Source organism: Camarhynchus parvulus, chromosome 6 (genome assembly GCF_901933205.1).
Source record: "Camarhynchus parvulus chromosome 6, STF_HiC, whole genome shotgun sequence".
Classification (NCBI taxonomy): domain Eukaryota; kingdom Metazoa; phylum Chordata; class Aves; order Passeriformes; family Thraupidae; genus Camarhynchus; species Camarhynchus parvulus.
This window is the reverse complement of record NC_044576.1, coordinates 23207265-23228071: the sequence shown is the minus strand read 5'-3', so window position 1 is coordinate 23228071 and position 20807 is coordinate 23207265. Positions and strand designations below refer to the sequence as shown.

At 48.4% G+C, this 20807-nt stretch overlaps 2 protein-coding genes across 2 annotated transcripts in view; one reads left to right on the top strand and one right to left on the bottom strand.

Moving 5' to 3' along the window:
- Positions 1 to 1653, bottom strand: part of NEURL1 (neuralized E3 ubiquitin protein ligase 1) — a 140722-nt gene extending 139069 nt beyond the window's left edge. The window contains exon 1 of the mRNA XM_030951155.1: positions 1454 to 1653. Within this exon, the coding sequence (XP_030807015.1) occupies positions 1454 to 1538 (85 nt within the window). The 5' untranslated portion in view covers positions 1539 to 1653. The remainder of the gene's footprint in view (positions 1 to 1453) is intronic.
- A 15180-nt stretch (positions 1654 to 16833) lies between these two features.
- CALHM3 (calcium homeostasis modulator 3) lies at positions 16834 to 19664 on the top strand. Its single transcript, XM_030951754.1, has 3 exons — positions 16834 to 17120; positions 18019 to 18274; positions 19203 to 19664. Exons 1-3 carry the CDS (start codon positions 16834 to 16836, stop codon positions 19662 to 19664), a joined length of 1005 nt encoding a protein of 334 aa, XP_030807614.1.
- Positions 19665 to 20807: the final 1143 nt, after the last annotated feature.

The following is a 20807-nucleotide window of genomic DNA, read 5'->3' as shown; positions in this document are numbered from 1 at the left end:
TCCTCCCTGGCAGTTTACAATTGCATACCAACAACGACAGCATTGCGTGTGCCTTCATGTTTGCACTGATAGAGGATGATGGTTCACTGTCTAGGACTCAGCATCCCCCTCCTTTCCAGTCTGATTTGAAGCACCACCATTGCTTGGGCTGAGTTTCTCACTGACTTTGTCTGTGACAGAGCGATGAGCATTCCTAACATCTCCTTGCATGGCCACTGAAACAGCCATGATAAAACCACCCTCAGTTCACACAACTGCTCCAAATCACCCAAGTACAGACAAAGGGGGCAGAGACATTCAGCAGAAGAATAATGCAAGTATCAGAAAATCCTTCCCTATAATAACCAGTTGCCCAGCTCATCATTAACAATCTCCACTCCTCTAGACCATGCCAAAGAAGTATCCAAAAGCCCAGCAAAAAATGAGGGTGAATAGCAGCACTCCTATTTTCCACACTGGCGGCTGCAAATTCTGCAACACATAGAGGAAGCTGCAACAAGTTATAACCTGAAATGGCTGTTAGAGCAGCACCTTCCCTCATTCCCTGCTTACAGAGAGATGTGTGACATCCTCTACCCCCATTGGCAAATGTCTTTGGCTGTGAAAATGACCATAGAGGAGAGGTACCCAGGTAGTGCTGAACACACACAGTGTGTGTGTACTGCTGCTCGAGCAGATTGCATTCATGAACGATGGGCTATTTTCTGCTACTACCCTCCCAACTTCCAGCAAAAGGGGGTAAAAAAGAGCAGAGACAGAGGAGACCTTTGGCAGGCTCTCCTGTCCTCATTACAGAAGTCACCCCCATCCCATTTGGTGCCAACAGGTCCCCAGGAGTTCAGAAAAGGGATGGCATCCTTATGAGGAACAGAATAGCCCCATCAGCGAGACAAGGAACCCAAATACTCCCTGCCCTCCTCCAAACAGGACTGACAGTCCCATGCACAGACACACACACACATTCATGGAGCCCTCAGAAGAGACACCAAAGCAAAGCCTTCATTCACCAATAAGCACTCGGAGATTCGGTGCTCTTAATCCCCCAAATTTTTGTCCTTTGCTTTCCTAGGGTACCTTTGCCTGGAAGGACCCGGGCATTCATCAGCCGCCCATGGGGCAGTGCCAGGGAAGAAGTGACAGCGCGGCGAGCAGGGCAGGGGGCTCACACCGCGAGAGGGTCGGGCTGCCAGGCACGGAGCCATCCTACCCCGGGGAGCGCAGCCTGCCCCAAGGTGTCCGGGATGCCCGCCCGGCGTGGGTGCTCAGGGTGCTCTGTGTACCAGCGATCTAATCCCACTCTGGGCTCCCTGCGGTACCCGGGATTTGTGCCCATCCGATCCCGGGGTGCCAGAGCACCCATCCCGCTCCAGGCTGCTTCAGGTGCCCGGGGATAGCGCGGGTGCCCGCCTGGAGGGGGATGCTCGGGGTGCCGGGGGTGCCGAGCGAGCCGTACCTTTGAGGCGGTGGTGGCGGGCGCGGTGCAGGCGGCCCTGGCCGCCGCGGGGCAGCGCGGGGATGCTGGAGAAGCGGCTCCCCATGGCGACATCCGAGCCGGGCCGGGCCGGGAGGCACCGCGCGAGGTGTCTGTGCCCGGGGCTGTGGCGGCTCGGAGGGCGCCGAAAGCCGCGGCTCGGCTCCTCTTGGCTGGGCTCGGATCCGCTCGGCTCCGCTCGTCTCGGCTCGGCGGGGCGGGGCGGCGGCACCGCGGCCCCCCCGCCGCGCCCGTCGCCATGGAGACACAGCTGTTCCGCCGGGGGCCGCCCCGCCCCGCCCAGATGTGCCACCGCTGGCGCGACAGGTGGGGGGCACACGCGGGGCCTCTGCCGACCCCCGCCCCCAGCACAAGGGAGCCCAGGAGCACAAACCCCGAGGGGCAGACGCGGGGTCAGGGACGTAGTTCCCTCCCATTGCCAACCCGGGACTTCCCTCGCACCTGCTGGCCCTAAACCCGCTTCCCCAGCGGCCTTCTTCCAGAGAGGAAATTTGGGCCAAGCCCGAATCCAGGCGCTTCAAAGAAGCTGCATCATGCATGGACATTCACCCAGGCAGATCGGCTGTGGTGGGATGCAGCTGTCCTAAAGCAATTAGGACTCTCGTGGATACAAGCATGTCAGAGCCACACTCTAGCAAAGAAGATGGGCAAGCAGCTCCTTGCACAGTCCTAGGGCAACTGGACAAGTAGGCAGCTAGGCAGAGGGGCAAGTAGGTCTCATTTGTGAACATGAACACTGTATTTCCATCTAGCTCATTACAGTGAGCCCAAAAAGAAACAAATGACTGAGATCAGTTGATTTGGGTGCTAACAACACCAAGGTTGTGGGTTCAATCCCTGTATGGGCCATTCACTTAAGAACAGGACTTGGTGACCTTTCAACTCAGAATATTCTGTGATTTGTGGCACAAGACTGGAATGGCCCTTCAAGGGGCAATTCCACTTCCTCATCATACAATACCTTCCATCCTGTTGAACCTAATTGTCTCCTGCTGCCGTGTGTCCCTGAATCCTGGCTAGCTGAAACCAGCACACAGCCAGCAGTCGTTTGGGGCACAGCTCCACTTTGGGCCTCTATGGCAAGGAGCTGTGTCTCTGGAGATCCCCGGCGCTATCGCCAGCAGACGTCTCCAGGCAGACGAGACATCAGGAAAGGCAATCAAGCCGGTAGGAAAGAAAGAGTGACTCTCCGATGGCGGTGAAGTCCAGAATTTATTAGTCCCAAAGAAGGAGACCAAGAGAGAGCCCCAAGAGAGGGGGTTCCATGAGGCTTTAAAGGGAAGGGGTGGAGCGGAGGAACACCACCTCGGGCAAATAAGATTACAGAAACTAATGACTGACATGAAGGCACAACCAATGAAGACAGCGTTGGGGAGGGGCCCCGGTCCCTGAACCAATCACCCCACGCCTCAGAGAGAGATTTCTAGAAGGAAGCGTGTGGCCAGAGGGTGACTGGCAGGGAACCAGGGAGGAGTATAACAAAAGATACATTTAGAAACCTGGGCAACAGGGGAGGGGTTAGGAGATTGGCGCTGAGGTGGCGGGAAGGGGGAACCCGGGCAGAACCATTTTACATAACGGGTAGGGGTAACAGAACAGACCAAATGAACACACCACAACAGTCTCCAACCAACAAAAGAAAAAAAAACAAACCTGTTCTTTCTCCATTTCTTTTCTCTAATCTCTCTCTCTCTGCCTGTCCTTGAATTGCAAAAGATTTTGAGGAAGGACTGTCACTTTTCTGGGAAGTTTCATGTTTAATGTGGCAGAAAGAGGTCTCAATTTAAGGCAAATTATAAGGGAAAGAGGCATCTTTCCATTGTATAAAAGAGATCTTGAAAAAGGAAAGGCACCAGTTTTGGACTGGAGGCATAGAGAACTTCCATGTAACAGCACAGGAAAGATTTCTGTGCAGTCATCCATTAAATGACAGGCACTCACACATGTGAGTGCAGGCTGATATCTGTGCCTTGTGTGATAGCTCACATGAGGGGAACCTGTTCCCAGAAGGACCATGTGCTTTCTGCTTCTACCAAATCCACCCTGAGCTTTAGACACCAGGCACCAATTTAACCCTGGTGCCATAGAGTGAATATTAAACAATGCCCCACATGGCTGGTGGGGTTTGTGCTCAACCACCTCCCCTTTCAACCTGCATAACCAAGGTAAAGCACAGTTCCATCAGTGAAAGGAGGAAGGCTTACAGGCCTGCTTTAGCAACATGTTCAGCTACCATGAGGGATGGGCTTGGCCTGGCACAGCAGCCTGCAGCTGACACCATGGGGACAATGCAAAACAGCACCAGGGCTTGTTGTGATTGTACCTTGGTTCACTTTATCAAAGAGCCTTGGAATTTGTGCCTTATATTGGTTGGAGAAGGAGTGAGAAGGAGGGGCTGCTTGCTGTCCTTGCCAACTTATGTCAGCTCTTCCTGCAAAAAATGTTGAGCAGGGTGAGAAATATGCTCTGTGATCACAGGGGCCCTTGATAGACAAAACAGGATCACACTGATTCTGGGTTTTTGCCTTTTTCCTGTGCTCTAGCAACAGGGAGCATTGAAACAGCTTGCTAAAATTGCAGGGCTTTCACACCAGCAAGTCAGGACTTTCCCTGTGTGTTAGTGTTATCAATTGAATTGTCTAATTAGAGACATGCAATTCCTTGGTACCAGACCTGCCCGGTGGTGGGGACCTGGTGCAGAGCATGCTGTGGGACTGAGCAGGATGAGTTTACAGTGACCTAAAATTCCTCTCCACTTTCTGAATTTGTGCATGGGCACCTGACTTCCAACTTGTAATTTGTGCTTAGAAGTCAATGGAGACAATGCAGCCACTCCATCAATTTCATCTGAAGTTAGTATCAGTTAACATTGTGATTGTAACTATGGACAAACACAAGGAGAAGGCTCTGCACAGCCACATCTGCTCATGGAACAAAAGTCACCAAACCACCCATCAATTCTCCAGCCAATAGCTGGGTGCAAGGATGAGCTGCAGCTGCTCAGCTCAGGCAAGTGAGAAAGACCACAGAGACAGGATGTGGAGGAGGATCTGTGAGAGGCTGGAGGGGAGGAGTGATGGATGATCAGGCAGATAACCAGCTGCTAGGCTGGGTACACAGGGATGCTTTCAGACTGTGAAGGGGGCAAGGTCATGAGTGCACTTGCATCAGAGCTTCAACAGATGTGGAAGAAAAAGACACACCTACCCATGAAATGTACATATCTGCATGCTGCAGGGAGTAAAGATCATCTGGGAGATATTCATTGCATCTAATTGTTGAGCTAATCCCTAATTTGTGTATTTTAAACTGTCTGAATGAAAGAGGCCTTCTTGATGTGGCATTCATCATACAAAAATCAAATACCTTGCAGCCACTATATCAGGAAGGTTTAGCCCATTGCTGTCACCTTGGAAACTTATGAAAACTGGATGTAAGTCTCAGATGAGACAGAAGCAAATTTGGCCTTGTGAGTTAAAATAGGACAGGATGACAAGAGACCACTCTCAGTCACAAGTGAACAACTGTGTTTGTGTCTAACAGGACAACAGATTTCACAGCAGCAACCAGAAGAGTATGTGAAGATACTTCTAGAGATAATAGGTTAAAGTGAAGAAGGGAAAAAAGATCTGCAGATATAAAGCCTCATAAGATGCTAAGTCTCAGACAGCAGCCAAAAAAAGCCATCATGACATCCAATTTCATGCTTTTTCCCTGAGAAAACTAAATCCCATGTCACCTCTTACTTAAGAAATGTAGATACTTTTTTTATATGAGTGGGACAAAAAGAAGTGCCCATCTTCTGTGACATACTGGCTGTACAGTGTGCAGACTGAGGGAAATGCTTTGTGCAGCCGTCTTGATGCTTTAGATTAATTCTGTTTATTTTCTGACCTTTACATTTGCAGTTTCCCCATTCATCAGCAATGGATTCACTTGAGAGGAAGCTTTTGCATATTTTAGCAGCCATTTTGCAAAGTGCTACTTAGGTATTTGTTATGAGCTGTTCTCAAAGACAATCATCCAAAGACAAAGAACCCAAAAAACCAGGGGAAAACAAACAGGTGGTTGGAAAATATTAATTTCTTCCACATGCACTGCTCACATTTTGTGAGCTCTGACATGAAAGCACAATTATACTCTTGCAATGCCTCTGTGAGGAGGGTTTAAGTACCTTTTAATTCAAGTCTATTGTGATTCTCATACTGGGAAACTCAGTGAAGCCTGTTGAGCCCCAAGTGTATTTCAGAACAACTCCCAGTCTGCTTCCTCCCACAGCAGAAAGCTTCAAGGGGCACATTGGTGCCACATCCCATGGCCCAGATCTCACCACTAAGCTGGGGCTTACTAGAAAGGCCAGTACTGAGCAGAGGATATTTCCAGGAGAATCAGCTCCTCCCTATTTAAAGGGTCCTTTGATCTACAAGAGAAATCTAACAGGAATTTAGCACAGCTAATAGTCAAGCCTTTGATCTTCCCTTTGGAGTTTCACTGGCTGTCAGACAGCCTGAACCCCCTACTTCCAGCAATAGGGGCCAGAAATTTCTTCCTAGCGCTTTACAGTGAATTTGCCACCTTCATAGATTGACCAGTGTTGCAGGATTTTTTTGTTCCTATTCACTTAACTTCTGGGGAATTTCTCCCTTGAAACTTTTTTTTAGACAATGGATCTTCCTTTCAGTCTCCCTTTCATATCTCTGTCAAGATGGTGGATATTGCTACAGAGGTGGCAGGCAGCCCACTGTAACAGAACACAGACTCTGAGGGATACTTGCCTTCTAAAAAAGATCCTACATTCTTTCCAGATCTGAATGGCTGTAAGTTAAAGGAGGGATATATCAAGACTTTGATGACAGATGCCAGTGTCAATCTCATATCCTATTTCTGCATCAAAATATTTGCTCTTAATTGAATTTACTGTGCAAATTAACAGTGGAGGTGCCCAGATTTCTAAATGGGTCATTGCAAGCCAACTTTATATCACGCTGAGATGTCAGCATGCTTGAGGAATATTGGGGAAAAAAAATCAAATATTTACTAAATGTGATGAGTTAGAGAAAGGAGAAGTGTATCAAGGAAGTTAAGGATGTTAGTCTGAACCTCTAAATGTGTTTGACGCCTTCAGTACCTTAAATGGTGAGTTAGATTATCAAAGGCATCCAACAGCTTTGGTGTACTGGTCAGTATTTCCTTTCTCCATGTGGTTCCAGGATAACAGTGTATCTTCACAGGTTCCAAAGATTACAAACTCCAAATAAACTTAAAGCAATAAGAAAAGTCTGGGCTTTGATTTCCCAGTCTTCCACAGTCTGCAGAGCCTGCACACAGCCAGCACCACCACACAGAATGACACACGCAGTGTCAAAGAACCAACCAAGATGGTCTTCCCACATCTGACTCAGCCTTAAACTGGCCATAGAAACAGGATGTGTTCAGATGTGTCCTCCTGACGAGCTCTCATCCAAGTCAGTCAGGCCCTGTGTAGTCCCTGGAGCTGAGCACCACCCTCAGAGAAAGGCTGAGACTGCTCATTAATTCCCTCCTGGTCCACACAGGGAGTTCCAGGCTGACTGAAGGGAAATTGACTGAATCTCAAAAAGATGACCTGGAAACTGCAGCAAAAGCTCTCTCTACCCGTTCTACAGAGCCCTGCTGGTGGCACTGGATCTGTAGCCTGCTGGTAGCATCTGAAGTCAACATTTCTCTTTGCTCCTTGATGCAAATAGTGGGAGCCAGCCAGCACAAACTCAGAAATGTCAAGTTTGCTATCATAAAGCTCCACTGACTCTCAATTTAAAGAGCATCATGATGAGGAGCACTTCCCACCAGGAGAATGTCATGAACTGCTGCATTCAGCAAATCAGCCACAACTATTTCCTTTTCCAAGGATACAATCTGGTACCAGCAGTGAGAATTAACCCCCCAGACAAATATTAGCCTTAATTTTGGTTTAGCAGTCAGGATCAGCTAGAATGAGTATCAAAACTGTTCTTCTGAAATGCTCAAATAAACCAGGGAAGTACAGGAGAGAGCACAAGTCCCCAACAGCGCTTATTTGAATAATCTTGCTGACAGATCTGTTCTTTTCTCAGAATTTCCAGTCTGCATAACAGATCACAATATGAAATCAGATACTGTCACTGGGCTCTGATAAATGGGGATGCAAGGACTAAATATTCCCTTTCCATATGAATAAATACTCCAATTCAAACAGCACCACTCGCATTGTTCACGCTGTCACCAAAATCCTGCAGGCAGCGTCACAGCCTAGTAACTGAGCAGCACCCATCATTATTCACTTCATGAGCAGATACAGATTTTCAGCTCTCATTTACTGACAACATGTTCCTGACATTATAATCTCTTCTAAAAGCTTCTGCATGAGTTATAGCTACTGGATTCAAAAGGAAATTTTGTATCTCTGCCTCTGAATTACTGACAATATTTTCAATGTCTCTGAGACATTTAGGGAACAAATTTCCCTTTAATTTTAAGACTGAAAACAAAGGAAAAGCTATTACACTATTAGGCTAATTTTTGCAATACTCTAATGACTGTCAGTTAAAATCCTACAACTCCCAGTCTGAGTTTGCTGGGTTGCAAGTTCCATGTCAGTGGAGTTTCTTAGATACTTTTGTGTTTGATCCAAAAGGCAAAGTAGATCCTTATGAATTGTAGTTCCATCATTCCTCCTTCTTCTGCACAAATGGAACAGGTCAAGACTCTAATTAGAGCCTTGCTAGCAGTTCAGGCCAATTGCCAAAGCTTTTGCTTTTATTCTTTTTTCCTTTTGCTTTTATTCTTACAGTTCTTTTTTTTTTTCTTCACTGTCCCCATCTCTGCAGTAGTCAAAAACCTTTATGGTGGAGTCTGTCCTCATTTTAGGAAGGAATTCAATAGCAAGAGCTGGATCTGCAATGCTTCTGTCTACTTCCAGAGTGCACTTGTAGCTAACAGAGCACACAGGCAATAAAACAATGATCATGCCAGAGACTGAGAAGGTGCTGGTGTGAAATAACCCAAAGTGCAATCCCTGCCTTACGCTTACGTGGCTGAACTGTTGTGCTCTGCTGCCCAGGGTGGAGAGCTGAGGCTGTGAGCCAGCAAACACCCGAGTGAAGTCAGATCTGGGTGCTGTGTGTGCCCGGGGCCAGAGAAGCTACTTTGTGGTGGCTTTGCAGCCACTGGGTGCTGGGTTGGGTCCCCTCAAAATCATCTTCTATCAGGCAGAGATGATTTACTCCTAAGGAGCAAGGGTGGTTCTTGACAATGAGGCTGGGAAGGCCAGACGGCTGGGAAGGGGCAGGTCAGCACCAGAAACAGGTCAAGGGCACAGAGCTGGGCTGAAGGTGAGGCTTCATGGCTGGGAAGTTGGTGGCAAGAGAGCCTTTAACTGCTGAGGACTCTGGCTGAGACCAAGCCAGGGAGGGATCAGCACTCTCATGAAGCTCCTCACTCACCTCTGCTGTCACTCCTTTGTTGTTTCTGATGTGGATCCCAAATGTTCTCTGTGCCATTCAGTCACTACAGCACGTTACTCTGCAGAGATGGACTCTGCTAAATAAAAGTGAAAATGTAATGAGATTTAGAGACAAGAGGGGAGGGGAAGATATGAGGGGGGACATGGGGGTCTGGCCATGAGGGACAGAGATTAATTTACAACAGCACATTTAGTCTGTGTATGGTACCAAAGCCAAGACAGAGTTCCCCAGAAGACCTTAACACAGGACAGTTCAGGGGTGTTCAGAGCTCTTGGAAAAGGCCCATACCCAAAGCCCTGTTACAGCAGATAAACCTCAAGGAGCAGAGGGGTGGCTGTCACAGCACCACAGGATCCCACCATCCCACATGCTGTGATCATAGCTATTTGCTTTGGAAAGACAGGAGTAGTTAGGGATGTTTAGGGATGTTACCAAAGGCAGCATGAGAAGATGATTATCCTCTGCAGAACACAAGGTACTGCAGGTAATTACTGTCTGTGCAACTATAAGAATTTAGCTTGGAACAGAGGATATGGAAAATTGTAGTGTCCCTTAAAAGACCATTTCTTCTGAGTCCATGATTGTTAGTATTAAGTAAAGTTATAAATTGCAGTCCATAATCTTGTCTTTAAAAGGTATTTTATGCTCTGCAAGGAGGCCCAGGACAGAGAGGGCAGAGTCTCTTTTGTGATGAACCATCTGTCTCTGATGATGGCATATTTTTCTCCTTAGCTCTTTACAAAAGCTTGTCAGGGGGTGGACTGGGGTGGTAGTGATGGTGGTGCAGCTGGAATGGTTGGTGGGTTTTACCCTACAGTTTCTATAAGATTACCTGCTGTTTTGGAGGAAGTTTTTTGCTCTCTTGGAACTGTCTCTTTTAAGAGCATGCATTAATTACTCCTCACAATTATGTGGCAAGAGGCAGTGAGCAGGAACCTGCCAGAGCCCAGCAATGCAGCCGTAAACCCACCTGCAGACACCTCCTCCTCCAATCTTCCCTTTGAAAAGGTGTTAGAGCTTGAGCTTTTAAGCTTGAAAAAAAGTTCCAAAGTCAGAATGTGTGAGAGAGATGAAATGAGAGCTGAACAAAGAAAGGAAAACTGTATCTTCAAGTCTAAACATCCTGAGATTCCTATGATTTGTTAATTTCCCATTTATCATGGTCAAGCATAAGTGAAATCTGCCACAGAGATCATCCACAAGTCTCTTGCCATCACAGAGAATATCTGCTGCTGGTGAGAGACCCCCTGAGAAGGTTAAGTCAGGATGGCATTTTCCTGTGGGAAAGTCAGAATAACTGCAGATAATTGCATTTGTGTTCACAGCGTCCTAGTGACATCCAACACCATACAAATATTATAAATATACACAGAAAGGAAGATTTATGATCTGCAGGTGGGTTATAAACACAGATAAAGACAAGAGCTAGATGACAAGACAATTTGGTGAAGCAGGACTCTAATTCTGCTGGAAGATGAATTGCAGCAACTGTGAAGCACCAACTTTTCTTCAAATGCTTCAGGGATGTGTGCTTTAGGTCAGGGGGCCCTGGCATTAGCAGGAAAATGAAATGGCATTTTTATACCAGAACATGGATTTTTAGGACTGGAGGTCACCTATTACTCTGCAGAGGAGCGAATGGCCAGATAGCAGAGTGTGTGTGTGTGTGTACACATTCAGTGGGTAACAAACTCTACCAACTTCCACAATATTTAAGCTGTTACCTGAACTCCAGCTACTTAAGAAAGTTCCTTTGTACCAAATAAGGACAAGCGCTCTGAGGGAAAGCATTGATATTTGCCTGGATTATTAAGATGTTCTCTTTCTAAGCAATCCTGTTATCTCTACTCTTGAACGAATACCTAAAAGTCTGGCCGCTCTCCCGCTGAGGCCCCCCGCTCCACAGAACAAGAGAAGTTTCTGTCTAGAAGAACAGGGTTCGGAAAAGCAGCAGCAGTCGGGGCAGAGAGCTGTCAGAGGCGCTCAGCGCTCCTCGCACGGGCTCCGTGCCGGGCGGCAGCGCCCGAGCGGGGCCGAGGAGCGGCTGAGCCCCGCGCTGGGGCTGCCCGGGCTCAGTGAGGAGCTCAGCGCTCCGCGCTGGGGCTGCCCCGGCTCAGTGAGGAGCTCAGCGCTCCGCGCTGGGGCTGCCCGGGCTCAGTGAGGAGCTCAGCGCTCCGCGCTGGGGCTGCCCCGGCTCAGTGAGGGGCTCAGCGCTCCGCGCTGGGGCTGCCCGGGCTCAGTGAGGAGCTCAGCGCTCCGTGTGGGGCTGCCCCTCAGTGAGCTCAGCGCTCCGCGCTGGGGCTGCCCGGGCTCAGTGAGGCTCAGCGCTCCCCTGGCCCGGCCAGTGAGGACTCAGCGCTCGTGGGGGGCCCTCAGTGAGGGCGCCCGCGGGGGCCCGCCGGGCGGACACGGCTGCTGTCCAAGGATGTGACTGCTGGCTCCTGATGGGAAAGGATGCCGGGTTTGGGGAGCCTTTCAGAGAAATGCAGCAACGAGCTGAGTTTTTTCCGTCTTTGACTCACTCAGAGGCAAGTTCAGATTAGCACTGGTGACTGAAGGAAAGCTAAGGCAAATCAAATCCAAACCCTGACCAATTTAAATACTGATATATGTCCTTCTGTCAGAGCAGGGGATTTTAACCATCATTTCCCATGAGACACGAGGCACTGGAAGAATAAGGCTCCCACCTCAGAGCACCAAGGAACACCAAGACAAGATGAATTTTAACACCTGTGGAGAGAGATTGGGTCTTCTTGCAACAAGAAAATACCTGTCGTGTTTTGCTTTTGATGTCTTCATGCATACCTTGCTTTTCTTGGGAACCTCTGCTTCATGGGTTCCATTCTGAATGTTGTGGTTCTTTTTCCCCTTTGCAAATCTTTTTCAAGGTCTACCAAAAAAAAATCCCCATAGTAACTAGTTCTATTTTATGGGTACCTCTGTATTTGCAGATATACCTAGAGGCAGATCTTGAGATGTTCAGAGTGGACATCAGGAAGAAGTTCTTCCCTAAGAGGGTTGTCAGTCAGAATATACTCTTCAGAGAAGTGGTCATGGCACCAAGCCTGACAGAGTTCAAGAAGCATCAGGATGATGCTCTTAGACGCCTGATTAATTTCAGATAATCTTGTGAGAAGCAGGGAGTCAGACTCAATGACCCACCCTTGTGGGTCCCTTCCAACTGGCAATATTCTATGACTGTACAGTTTTCAGCAGAGAGTGGATCCTGCCCACCACCCAGCCCTGACAGTGGGATTACTTCTCTCTCAGATCCTTCTGCAGTTTATTTGCAGCACATAAGGAAGGCTCAAGATTGCTCTAGCACCTTTTCAGCCCAGAAAATGCCTGATGTCTGCCAAAACTTCATAAAGGTTTGTAGTGGAGACACATACACGAGGTGAGCCCTGAAGCATCCTGGAGGACACCTGTGCTCCAGCTCCAGCCTCACATCGGGGCTGTGGGAGCTCTGACCCCGATCCCTGAGCACATCACAGCAGCGCTGGCAGGGCTGGTCCGCCCGGCACCACCTCCAGGGATGCTCAGCCCTCCTGAAAAATCTCCCTCTGGCCTCTGAGTGCGGTGGGAAGGGCAGGGGAGGGAGGGAAGGCAGCGCCGGAGGAGCCGCAGCACCGCTCTGTGGCGGCGGGTCCCGCTGCAAGCTGAGCACAGGGACAGCAGCTCGCTCTAACCCAGCACTGCCTAACACCGATGCACCTCTTTCTGTGGCTAAGAAAAGCTGTTTCCTCGCCGTTTCGAGGCTTTGCTCTGCTCCCCTCCTTCCTTGCCCCCCGCTCTAATCCCTCTGCGTGCAGGCACCCTTCACTCCCCGGTTTTAAAGGCCCTGCACCCCAGGATACAGCAGGGATACTGGGATGTGCTTCACAGCCCTGTGCCTGACTGCAAAACACAGTCAGCTGGGCTTAATCCTTCGAGTAAAATAAATAAATAAATAAATTGAGAAAAAAAGAGCAAAATTTACATTTTTTTCATTGTATCTTTACAAGCTTTTCCATTCCTGACACACAACTTAGAGAAATACAGGATCACTCCTTACAAAAGATCTGTGACATCGGTTTTTAAATATGACTTACCTAAGGGGTTTTGGTGAATTAATAACACCGGACAGAGAGAAAATTTGACTTAAAAGCCATGAATCTTTTAAGGCTACTGCAGGATGTGGTCTGCTTCCTAGAGGAGTCACGCTGGACGAAGACTGGGACTGCCTTAAATCCAAATGCAGACACCCAAAGTCACAGCACTGAGATGGGTTTTGTCACTCAACTTCTATTTCCTTTTACACACCTAAACAGTCTCTGTAACATCTCTGCAAACTGAAGACAAACTGATCTCTCAAGAAAAGCTTGTTATCAGTGGTTTTCATCCTGTAAACTATGGATTTCCCAGGGCTGGAGATTAATTTTGAGAGTCTAAAAAGAACAAAACAACAACAAAAAACCCCAAAACAAACAAACAAACAAGAACAAAAACCAAAAACACAAAACAAAAACAACAACAACAAAAAAACAAAACCAAAACAAGACACATAATAAGACCCTTAGCTAAACATCAGTAGATATGTGGGTATTAGCAAATCAGAAAAAAACTGAAAAATCTCTGAGCTGCAATATTTAGAGATCAGTCTGTTTTCTTCATTCTCCACCTTATTCCCTAATTCCCTCTTAGCTGGAAAGAAACTCTATCACAAACGATGTCACAGCAGCATCAGCTCCAAGCCAAGCAGATAAATGGCCTTACAAAACTCCCTCTCAGTTAGAACTGGTGTGAATTAGGTCAAGATTGGGATAATGCAGAGATCAGGAAATAAGGCTTCTAAGTAAGCCAAAAAGCAAAGTGTTAATGACCAGGACAGCAATATATAATGAGCTCTTAAGAAGAACAACACATAACTAAGCCACATATTTCCTCACTGGCAGTCAGCTGCATGTTGGTGCTTTAATGAAATTACAAGGCAGAACACAGGACTATTTAATCTCCAGAGATCATCATTAGTGAGGATAAACTACATTTTACAATGCTGCCATTATTTTTGCTAGCATCTCATTAATCATTTAATGGTCATTACTCATTATTTACTTAGCCTGGATAGAGTACACAGCTGTGCAAAGATACCCACAGAATCACAGAATTCAGGTGGTCCCTGCCCGTGGAGCCAACAAAGCTGATATTTGTCACTGCTGCCAGTGACCATCAGCAGTTTGCATAGGAGGAAATATGGCCCATGTCCATCTTCATGGGCAGTTGAAATGGGAGTTGACTTCTTCTGTGGTAAATTGAAGATGCTGAATGGTTTCCAGGCAGTGAAGAGTAAAATCCTCTGCCAGATTTGGAGAAAAAAGAAGGCAATCATATTGCTCTGCTGTCCTCAGTGGAGGACTGGGCCCCCAAACTGGTTCAAAAAGGACAGAGAAGATAAAGCTCAGTTGCAACCTGCTGGCCAAGTACAGACAGTCTCCCTGTGGGCCCAAGGGTTTGGAACAGGCTCACCTGAGCTGCAGAGGAACAGCAAGCTGGTCTGCAGGCACTGCTGCTGGGAAAGGCCATTTACAGTGGCAATGGCCTTCACTCAAACACAAGGTGACAAATTTCCTCTAAGCCTTGAAAAAGCACTAACCCTTGTCCTCTGAATAAACACAGCCAGGTGGAAGGGGTTTTCCAGCTCAGCAGCTGAGAGGTGCCCAAAACAGAGACTGGAGCACAGTCCTCCCATGGTGACCTGGGCAAGCGTGGCTGCTCCCACATCCAGGGATGTGACATTTCCCAGTGCCTTACTCACCCTCCCAGTACCCACTGCTGGGGACAGGAGACAGATTATTTTAATCCTTGTTTCCTCTTCATTTTGCCCTAAGAACTGACTAATCAAATGTGATAAATTTTGAGAAACATTTTGAACCCTTGTCCATCTCTAGCTATTTACTTACCTCAACGGGTCTTTCTCTCTTTCCCCAGGAAGCTCTGAATGTCTTTTTCTGCAAGTTCAGGAATATTCCCTTTCTTCTACAGTTCAACAACTCCATGTCTCATGTCTGAATCTCTGGTGACATCCCAATAACAACAGAGCACAGTGATTACCCAGAGGCATCCTCTACAGACCTCTAACATCCAGGTAAGAGGCACCTGGGAGAAGTAAAATTCCCTTGTAGATCGTCTTGTCCAGAGGATGTTTCCTACTCTTTTTATATCTTCTTTTCCTGAGCTGTAAGGAACTGTTTAGCCTTTACTATGTTTTTGCCCAGGAAAGCTAGAAAGGCAGAATGATTTTTCTAAAGTAATTGTTCTACAGAGAGTGCACAACACTTTCTGAAGCCAAGTCAGCACATAAATGTAAACCATTAAATGAGAAACCCACTGAGTATTGAAGCAGTTGAGAACCAAGACCGGCTGCACCCTGGCTAAAAATCAACTGTGGAGTTCAGCCAGGGGTCATGATGCCCTATAGCAGCAATGTGGAGGGGTCCTGATGTCCTATAATGGAAACATGAACTGGTTAGCTAGGGGTTTTTATTGCTGATGGATGAACATTAACAGGCAATTCACTCACAGGTAAAGGAAAGCACAAACATTATGGTTGGAGCAAATGTATTTCATTAAAGTAACTGTGCGAGTTGCTGTTCAGCCTGGAGGAGATGGCATTAATCTGTGATTCATCTGCATGTGCCTGTGAACAGCTACAGGTACCTCCTCCCTGCTGATCTTTTCAACAGGATCCCATCAAGGGAACCACTGGGAGACAGCATGGGCAGAAACCCCAGTGCTGGCAGATAGGAGACAATTCCTCTCTTTTCTAATGAAATAGTTAAAAGTAACACCGTTTTTCCCTCCCCCTTTCCTGAATACATTTGGAAACCTGAGCTGAGAAGAAATCTGGAAGTGTTTCCAGAAGAAAGCTGGGGAGAGGAAAATTATATTCAATATGTCAGGAAAAGACCTCAGAACTTCCTTGTGTGGCAATGACTTGTATTTATCTGTAAAATGAACTTCTGAGACAAAAAGATAATGAAGATGATAACCCAATCCCATGGGACAAAAGAACCAGCTGCTCTGATTGCGTTGTGCCCTCTGATGGGGAGCCAGAAGTGCCCCAGTGAAGAGGCTTGGACATGGATGTACAAATATCCCAGTATATACAGGATGCACAGCCAAGAGCAGCCTTTGCCCCCAGGTGCCATTCCAGGCTCTGAAAGCTATCCATTCTCACATCCTCTTGACTAGAGGGTTGGTCTTTTCAGCCCATTTTCATAGGGAAATCTGAAGTTGCAGCACACTGAGCCAGGTGTGCGCTCCCCGCCTTCCCCCTGCCCCACACAGGGCTGGGGACATGCAAAGAGAAGTGGGGCAGCAGCAGGAGCACAGATGAGCTCATTGATTTACCTGGTTTCTCCTGGGCAGTGAATCACCCAGCAGGCTTCAATCAGCAGAGAGCAGCTCACAGGCATCCACCAATGGATCTCCACAGAGTTACCATCTCCTGGAGGGAGGGACCAGGCACTACTGGAGGCTGTGACTGCTTGCCATGTGGGACAGCCCTGAAAATAAAAAACAAGGCGATGAAAAAGGCTGCTGGAGGCTGTATCCATCAGCTCACCTAGAAAAGCTACCAACTGCCCTGGGAGACAAGCGCTGGGTGAGAGCCAGACCTGTGAGAGCCGTGTGCCAGTGGGGAAGCCCCAGCACAGGGTGTTCCCCCTACCACAGCAGCTCTCTTCCATCCTCATCCTCCTGCTGACTGGGAGCTGAGCTGCATCCCCTGCCCTGTGGCAGCAGAAGGAGGGGCACAGGGAGACAGGCCACTCTGGGCAGCTAGGGATTTCCAGGAGGAGCACCCCTGGCCAGAAGAACACCATGGACCGTTTCCGGATGATCTTCCAGTACTTCCAATCCAACTCGGAGTCTGTAATGAACGGGATCTGTGGCCTCTTGGCCCTGGCAAGTGTAAAGATGTACACCAGCTTGGACTTCAGCTGCCCCTGCCTGCCCCAGTACAACATGGCATATGGCCTGGGGATCATGTTCGTGCCCCCCATCATCCTCCTCCTGTGTGCTCTCATCCTCAACAGACAGGCCCTGGTGATGCTGGAGGAGTGGAGGCGACCAGCGGGGCGCAGGAAGAAGGACCCAGCTGTCATCAGGTGGGGTTTGCAGTGGCAGTGGCATCCCTCTTCTCACCTGCTGTTTAGCTGTCTTACTCCATGGCTTTGATCCTCCTGGTAGATTCATTTTCTTGTAAGCTCATCTCCTGAGACCTCTCCCCATGACCCTGGAGGGGCAGGGGTATGGAAAATGCATTTACAGCCAGCAGAAATTAGGGCAGGCTCGTTCCATCCCAGCTAAGGAGACCAGGAGTGCCTCAACACCTGGGCTTATGCCACCAGCCTGGGGAACTGCATTGCTGCTGCCCTGTCATGCACTCACAGGGTGTCTTCTGGGGCTTCCATGTGCAAAAACATCAGGCATTTCCTTTTCAATATGCAGAAGGTGTGGCATTTTCATCACAGTCATTCTTTATCAAAAGCCTCATGGTCTCACTCCCTTCACTTTTTACTAATTTGTACTGGTAGAAGGGTGAGGAGAATTATATTCCATCTGTTATATGTAAAGTTTTATGCAGTACACAGGTTGGATCAGAGAGGAACAAGAAAGGCTGCAGAAAAAAAGGGGATTTTCCAGATTGAAACTGATGGGAAAAGGAAGCATGAATGTGGAAGACAAAGGAGAGCTGACAAAGATCTGTGCATGGGAGACATAAGGGTGCAGTCAAGGCAAGCCCATGGTGAGGGGACTGTGCACTGAGTGCAGGCAGCACACAGAGCACTGCCTTGTGCTAGTGCAGGTTCCACTGAGAGGCAGAACCAACAAAGACATCCCAGAGCAGAAGAAGCATCAGCAGAAGCAATGCTGAGGGCAGCCCTGGGAGTCAGTTCCCTGGGTCTGGAAAGACTGCTTGGTGCAGGACAGCCTGCATCCCTCAGGGCTCTGGATGAGGAGAGGCTCCCAGCATTAACCCACTGACCTCTCTCTCTGCTCCAGGTACATGTGTTCCTCCATCATGCAGCGAGCCATGGTTGCCCCTGTCGTCTGGATCATAGTCACCCTCCTGGATGGCAAATGCCTGATCTGCGCTTTCAGTGGCTCCATGGACCCCCAGAAGTTTGTGGGCTTTGCCAATGTGAGTGCAGAACAGGTGCAGCAGCTGCTGGCCACGGTGCCCTGCAAGGAGGATGAGCTCATGAGGAACAGCATGTCCCGCAAGGCAGTGTCCAGGTACCTGCGCTGCTGGTCCCAGGTGGGTCACTGCTGGCATAGCCCCTCATCTTGGTGAGGTGACCAGGCATGTGGCATCTGCTCCTGCTCTTCCTTGATCTGCTGTCCCTTCATTGTGGTCAGGCTGTGAGCTAGGCTGCTCTGTGCTTCTTTTTGCCTCCAAACGTTGCTATCCTAGGTGATAATCTCAAGTTGGGTAGGGAAAAAGAAAGAAATTATGAATAGTTTAATAGAAGAACCAGCAGCTTCTAAACCCAGATAATAAAAGATATTGTGTCTCCTAAAGCCCTGTTCAGTGTCAAAAGATCCTTCTAACTGCCAGCCCTGCAGACAGGACCCACTGTTTTAAGGACAGTGCAAGCTTAGACAGATGAAAACAGCTTGCTCAGGAACAATAGAAAAGGGTACAACGGGGAGTGGAGCCCTGACTGGCCTCAGCTCTTGGTAGAGAAGTGCCAGCTCAGGCATTGGGACTGGTGGAAGGTCATTGAAAACAAGCTCTTCTTTCTTATGAAAGGGAGCTGCCCATAGTCTGGGCTGTCTTCATGCTGCAGTGGGGACTCCTGGGCCCTGCAGTTAGTGTAGGTGGCAAATGAAGATTGCTGGAGATAAGGCAATGCCAAAGGAGAGCACTAATTTCCCCTTTCCCTGGGGTACTCCTATGCTCATAGCAAATGCCTGTCTGCTCCAGGCAATTTTGCAATCAGTTATCCTTACTGAATGATTCATGCACAGATAAATACCCCATATTCTCTGGGAGGAGATTATACCAACCCTCTGGGTACAGTGTGAGGTGCTGGACTACAGGGACAGATCAAAGCCAGGAGTCCAGATGCATGACATTTCCCCTCCAGCCACACAAACCCTGTCTCTCTGATACAGGCAAAGAACTTGAGCCCGTCCTTGTGCCTGTCTTGCTCCTGTTTCACTGCTTCTTTCTTATCACACAGGCACTTGGCTGGAGCATTTTGTTGGTCCTGATCATAGCAGCTTTCCTTGCCCGCTGGCTCAGACCTTGCTTCAACCAGGCCGCCCTCCTGCAGGCACGTCACTGGAGCAACTACATTGACATCGAGCAAAAGATTTTTGAGGAAACCTGCTGTGAGCACAGCCGGCTCTTTGCTCACCAATGCATCCTCCACTTCTTTGAAAGCATGCAGCAAGAGATCAAACTGCACAGCTTCAGCTTGCCTAGGGAGGGAGAAGGGGCTGAAGGAGGGGAAGGTCTTCTCCAGGGTATCACAGATCAGGACCAGGTGAACAAACTTCTGAAAACGTGGTACTATGAGAAACCTCCCCTGGATGTCAGCCAGGCACACCAGAGGCATGCCCTGGTGCGAGAGAGATCCCCCCTGCTCAGGGCAGACAGCGCCAGCACCCACTCCAAATTCCCCCAGCACACCAGTGTGTAAAGGGGGCTTTGTCCTACAGGCACAGACTGAGCATTGCCAAACCTCTGCACAAAGCAAGGACCAGCAGGCAGGTGACAGTGGTGCTCATACCTTCCTCTGAATCTGCAACCTCAAAGGCTCCACTCCAGGGCATGCCTAGCAAAACCTCCAAAGTCAGCTAGATCTGAGGGTCCAAGGGTCCCAGATGCAGTCACTGTTAATGATATTTCTCAGCCAAGGACCCTCGGGGCACTTTTGTCATATCAAAGAGTTTTGCAGCTTCTTACAGCTGTGATAAAATTGTTCTGGCTAGAGGAAGGATTTAACCAGGGCAGCAGCATCTGGCTGCATACAAACCATACACACACAGAAGTGTGAGGAGCTCCTGCCCATTCCAATGAAAGCTGCTTCAAAGGGTTATCAGAGCTGACACAGACGTTATTTAATTGGCAACTCTCTTAGTACCATACCAACATATTTACTCAAAAAGGCAAAACCCCCTCCTATGTCTTCCCATCTGCTGAGAGCTCTGGCTGTCCCCAGCCCACCTGCCAAACTGTTCTGCCTTCCTCTCACAACCCATCAATACTTCCATGCATTTAAAAAATGAAATATGGCAACACACTGAAATTCATGGAGCAGCATAACTTTAATTGAAGTCACCTCTGAATAAGGATTGGATTGGGTTGGATTTGCAGAAGGAACAGGAGATGGAGGCTTTGCAAAACACAACCACAGGGCTATGCTGGGGTTTAGTAGCTGCTGTAGGCACTGGTGCTAAGCCATGGAAAGGACACACTGACTCTGCCTGAGAAGTCTGAGTACAGACTTTAAGCACTCCCCTGCTAGATTTGAGTACAAGCTGAACTATCCCGAGGATCATCCTTGCAACACCTATTTGGGCCTTTCCATCCATAGTTTCAAAGCTGTTTGAATGCAACCTTACCTCTGAGCCTTTGGTGATAATTGCTTTCTCACCTGCCTTTTCTAGCCCCCACTGTACATGGTGCCAGTTTGACTGGAACTTCTGTCCAGCGTTACTGCTTGGATGCATTAAAGTCTTTACTGCAAACTAACCCAGAACAGACACATCTGTTTTTCCAGGCTGGACCTCACACTGATGCCCACTTTGTCTCTTGGAGGGAGAGGTGCAACATGGAGGGG